Here is a 4,566-nt window from a genome sequence, read left to right as displayed (position 1 = left end):
GGCTCCCCTCCCCGGCGCAGCCGGCCGCGCCCCTCGCTGCCCACTGCGAGCGCCGCTACCAGGTCCAGCGGCGTCCGCTCCAGCACGTCCACGAGCTTCTCCAGCCGCGTCCGCGCAGTGAAGACGAAGTCGTCGTCCACCCACAGCACGTACTTCGTGGTTACTTGGGACACGGCCAGGTTCCGGCCTGCGAACCAGCCCTGGGGGAAGGGCGCGGGCTGGGCCGGCTTCTCCTCGGCCCTCTCGCACCCTCTCGGCCCGCGCCTGGCTCTCCCCCACTTTTGAGCGCTCACGGGGAAGCAGCTAGGTCCCCGGGGAAACGCCCCCCCTCCTGGAGGTTCTGGGGCGCCTGTAATTCAGGCCCGTGTTCGCGCTCCGTGCACTCGCCAAGGTGCTCAAGCCTTTCCTCTCACGCAGAGCCCAAGTCCCTCCCCAGGGCGCTGCGCCCGCCCGCCCGCGCCCCTCCGCCCCTCCGCCCCTCCGCGGGGGCTGCAGGCTGCAGCCTGGGCGCCCTCCCAGCCCGCTGCCCGCCTCGCACCTTGCCGAATGGCATGAGATAGTGCTCCACGTGGGGGCCGCTCACGCGCTCCGGCGTGTCGCTGTCATCGGCGATGATCACCGTGACCGTGGGGTAGAAGCGCCGGATGCTGGCGATGAGAGCGCGGAGCCGACTGTACCGGAGGAAGGTCTTGGTGGCAACGGTGACCAGGGCGCTGATGTTGTACTGGGCTGGGGGCGAGGGACAGGGTCGGGTGGGTGCAGACCCGGAGGGTGCGGAGCCGGAAGCAGCTCGCCGGCCACCCGCTCTTTCCTCCCACCACACCAGCCTCACCTCCCACAGGCGGAGACCCCGGGGGGTACAGCCGAGGGTTGGGGGGGTGTCTGATGCGGATGGTGAACACAGCCAGATGTCCGTGGGTGGAGAAACGCACTGGGGAGAAAGGACAGGCAGTGCAGTGTGCCTCTCTAAGGACGCCAGGGGTCCTGAAGGACCTCCCGCCCCTGCACCAGTATTAAGCCACTTCCTGTACGGCCCCTCTGCTCGACTGGCAGAGGAGCACGAGGCCTCTGACCCGTGGGGCTTTCGGGAGAGAAGCAGTGAAAGATTTCATTACAAATTGACCTTGAGGGGCCCTCCGTGGCGGTGCAGCGGGTTACAGCACAGCACTGAGAAGCTAAAGCCACTTCCGCATGAGTTCGATCCCGCCTGCCCCGGAGGTGACCACAGGGCGCGGCAGACCTCTCCTGACCCGCCCGCTGCTCCCCTCAGCCGTGGACTTCCTCTATCTGCCTGTTCTGCTCCCCACTCTGTCTCTGGTGAAGCCTCTCGCTGTCCCTGAGCTTCTGGCCTGTACCCCAGTTCTGTATGCACAAATAAATACATCTCAAAAAAAAAAATTGACCTTGAGGGGCCCTCCCTGGTGGTGCAGCAGGTTACAGCACAGCACTGAGAAGCTAAAGCCACTTCCGCATGAGTTCGATCCCGCCTTCCCCGGAGGTGACCACAGGGCGCGGCAGACCTCTCCTGACCCGCCCGCTGCTCCCCTCAGCAGTGTACTTCCTCGATCTGCCTGTTCTGCTCCCCGCTCTGTCTCTGGTGAAGCCTCTCACCAGCCCTGAGCCTCTGGCCTGTACCCCAGTTCTGTAAGAACAAATAAATCTTAAAAAAAATTGACCTTGAGGACCCTCCCTGGGGGTGCAGTCGGTTAGAGCGCAGCACTAGGGAGCTGTCCGCAGCCCCTGCAGCACGAGTTCAATCCCAGGCCAGGGAGGGACCCCCAGGGCACAGCAGCCCCCTCCTGTCTCCCCGCTGCTCCCCTCAGCAGTGTGTTTCAGTTGATCTGCCGGTTCTGCTCCATGCTCTGTTTCTGGGGAGTCCTCTCACCCCCTGCACCCCAGTTCTTATATGCATAAATAAATAAATCTGTTTGTTAAAAAAACTAACCTGACTGGTACTATGTGCCAGGCACTTAAAATCACCTCCAATGTCCAGCCTCACAATAGCTCCATGAGGTGAGCTCCTGGGGGCAGGGGGCTGTGTAGCAGAGAAACCAAGTGACCTGCTAGTGTTTACACAACTATGAAGCTGAGCTGAAACCTCAGCGGCTTGATTCTAGGCTAAGAAGAAAATTCAGATACTGGATGATCATTGAATAGAAAATCAGACACGTCATGTGATAGTGGAGAAGAGACATTTGAGCTGACATCCAACTGACAAGAAGGAAGTGGCCATGGGGTTCTGGGGAAGAGTTTTCCGGGCAGCAGGAACACAGCACACAGGCCCCGGCGGGGTAGGTCGGGCTGGGGCTGTGCAGAGGCGGGGGGCTGCAGGTGTCTTTTCTAGGGACCAGGGCGAGTGAGGAGTGGTCAAGCCTTTGTCCTCTGGCAGGTGGTGGGCTGGGATCTGACTCCCGCCGATGTGGGCTCGTCACTTCTGGGGTGCCCGAGGTCAGCCTGGGGGGGGGCACACCAGGGCTCTGGTTTCCCTCTGGCCTGCTCTGGCCCCTGTGAACAAAGGTCCCTTTTCTCTCTCCCAGCCCCGCAGGCCCAGCTGAAATGCCCATTGTGTGTCTGTGTGACTCTGCCCTTTGCCCAGTGTCTCCCACACCCTCGGCCTCTCCTGCGTTCCCGGACTCTCTGTTTGCCAGCTTGGCCCCTGCCTACCCAGGCCCGCACCTGTGTCAGCTGTGTTCGCCTGGTAGCTCCGGCTGCTGTAAGTCACCAGCTGTAACTGCCGGTTGAGGTGGTCCAGCCTGGGGCTGGTGAGGGTGAGCTCTGGCTGCCCCTCTCCGGTGACAGTCACCTCGGTTACTTCCCCTGCCACGTCCCAGGTGCCCAAGGAGGCAGTCAGGTTCACCTGGGAACGGGGGTTGGCAAAGCGGGTTAGAGTCCAAACCGCTCTGGCCTTCCGGGTCCTCCAGCCCCCTTTAGGCAGCCTGGGCTCCAGTCAGCCGCCCTGGTGCCCACCTGGCCTCCCGGCCTCCTGTTTCCTCTCACCTGGTATATGTCCTGACCAGAAGCTGCTTGTAGGCTCAACCCTGAAAGGAGGATGGGGACCCAGAGTCTCAAGCAGCCCTCCACTGCGCTTTCACCTTCTTCCCTCTTTCACCACCCACAGCAGGGACATCTCACCCATCCCTCCTGCTGAGATCCCAGCAAGGCCAGTGCCAAGCCTAGACAGCCCTGCCAGCCTAGAGTGGCCAATTCTTTCAGTCTTCCCATCAAAGCAGTGGCTCTTCGTGGCCTGCCCGCCTAGCCCCCAGCCTCTGGCCGGTCAGCAAGGGGTCCACGCTGTTCCCGAAGCCGGGCCAGGTGGTCTCTGCACACTGTGACAGCCTTGAGTCCCTCCTGCCTCCCGCCGGGCCCCACCTCGTGAGCCCCCTTGGACTCAAGCCCCCGTTTCATCAGAAGACACCCCCACTCCCGTTCCAATCCCCCCTCTTTCTTCCCCACCCAGCCTCAGGTTCTGTCGCCCCCACAGCGGCACAGGCCGTCCCTGGGACCCCACCTGGTACCAAGATGGTCCTCAGGGGCTGGACCTCCACGCCCTGCAGGGGGTACTGGAGCGGGGAGTTGGCAGGAGCTATGAGCAGCTGGTCAGTGGCAGACTGGCTCCTAGCAGTGGAGAAGGGGGACAGAGGAGGAGCCGGAGGTCACGCCTGCCCTCCAGCTCCCCAGCTCCCCAGAAGGGTACTGCTCCTCTTTCCTTCGGCTGGTACCTTAAAAGGAAGGCCTGGAACTCCTGCTCCCGGGAGGCGGAGGCGGCCCTCAGCTCCTCTGGGTGAAAGGCTTTGGTGAGGTCCATGGCTTGGACATGCCGCTGGAAGGGGAGGTGGAGCCCCCCGCCACTGGACTCACAGCTACAGTTGTTCCAAGCTAGTAGCCTGGAATGTTGGGGAGGCGAGTCAGAGCCCAGCCCTTCGCTTCAGCTCAGTCACCCCCCAAAACACCTCCACCCTGCCTGCCGCCAGTAGCTGCCCCTCCAGCGTTCTCTGCAAGTGTCCCCAGGAAGCACCAGGCTGCAAAGAGCCACCCCTAAATCTGGAGTTTACGGAGCTGGGGTCTAGGACCACAGGCGGGGAATGCGGAGCCGCCTACCCACTCTCCACAACCCGCCCCCAACTCCTCCAAGCCCAATTAGGGCATCAGGGGTCCTCAGGACCCTCCCTGTTCTGCCCTGGCCTTAGTGGCCCCCAATTAGCCAGGCGACCCCCGGCATCACTGCACCCAAGAGGACAGCAAGCTTCCTCCCCTCCCCCCAGAGCCGCCGGAGGTCCCCTCCCCCCTGCCGAGCCTGGCACTCACCTGGCCACTCGCTCCTTGAGCTTGACCGGTACGTGTGCGTAGCGCGGCTCAGGGGCGAGGTCAGGCGGCTCCGCGCCCGGGAGGGTCTGCAGGGGCTGGGGCGCCCAGAGCGCAGGCGGCGCCCGGGGGCCCCGCTCGTCCCACACGCTGACGTACAGGAGCCGGAGCGAGGCGCAGGCGAACAGCAGGACCAGCACGCAGAGGGCCCGGCGGCCCGGCCGCATCCTGGGTGGCGAGGCGGGTGGGGGTGCGGCAGGTGCG

The 4,566-nt window shown here is 63.6% G+C and overlaps 1 protein-coding gene across 1 annotated transcript in view; it reads right to left on the bottom strand.

Moving 5' to 3' along the window:
• Positions 1–4,556, bottom strand: part of B4GALNT1 (beta-1,4-N-acetyl-galactosaminyl transferase 1) — a 6,436-nt gene extending 1,880 nt beyond the window's left edge. The window contains exons 1-8 of the mRNA XM_004692604.2: positions 4,306–4,556; positions 3,720–3,884; positions 3,509–3,615; positions 2,998–3,038; positions 2,677–2,857; positions 833–931; positions 539–729; positions 60–200 (exon numbers count right to left, since the gene is read on the bottom strand). Of these exons, the coding sequence (XP_004692661.1) occupies positions 60–200; positions 539–729; positions 833–931; positions 2,677–2,857; positions 2,998–3,038; positions 3,509–3,615; positions 3,720–3,884; positions 4,306–4,529 (1,149 nt within the window). The 5' untranslated portion in view covers positions 4,530–4,556. The remainder of the gene's footprint in view (positions 1–59; positions 201–538; positions 730–832; positions 932–2,676; positions 2,858–2,997; positions 3,039–3,508; positions 3,616–3,719; positions 3,885–4,305) is intronic.
• Positions 4,557–4,566: the final 10 nt, after the last annotated feature.

This window comes from Condylura cristata, unplaced genomic scaffold (genome assembly GCF_000260355.1).
Source record: "Condylura cristata isolate star-nosed mole 26May11 unplaced genomic scaffold, ConCri1.0 scaffold00034, whole genome shotgun sequence".
NCBI classification, from domain to species: Eukaryota; Metazoa; Chordata; class Mammalia; order Eulipotyphla; family Talpidae; genus Condylura; species Condylura cristata.
This window is presented reverse-complemented; position numbering and strand designations above follow the sequence as displayed.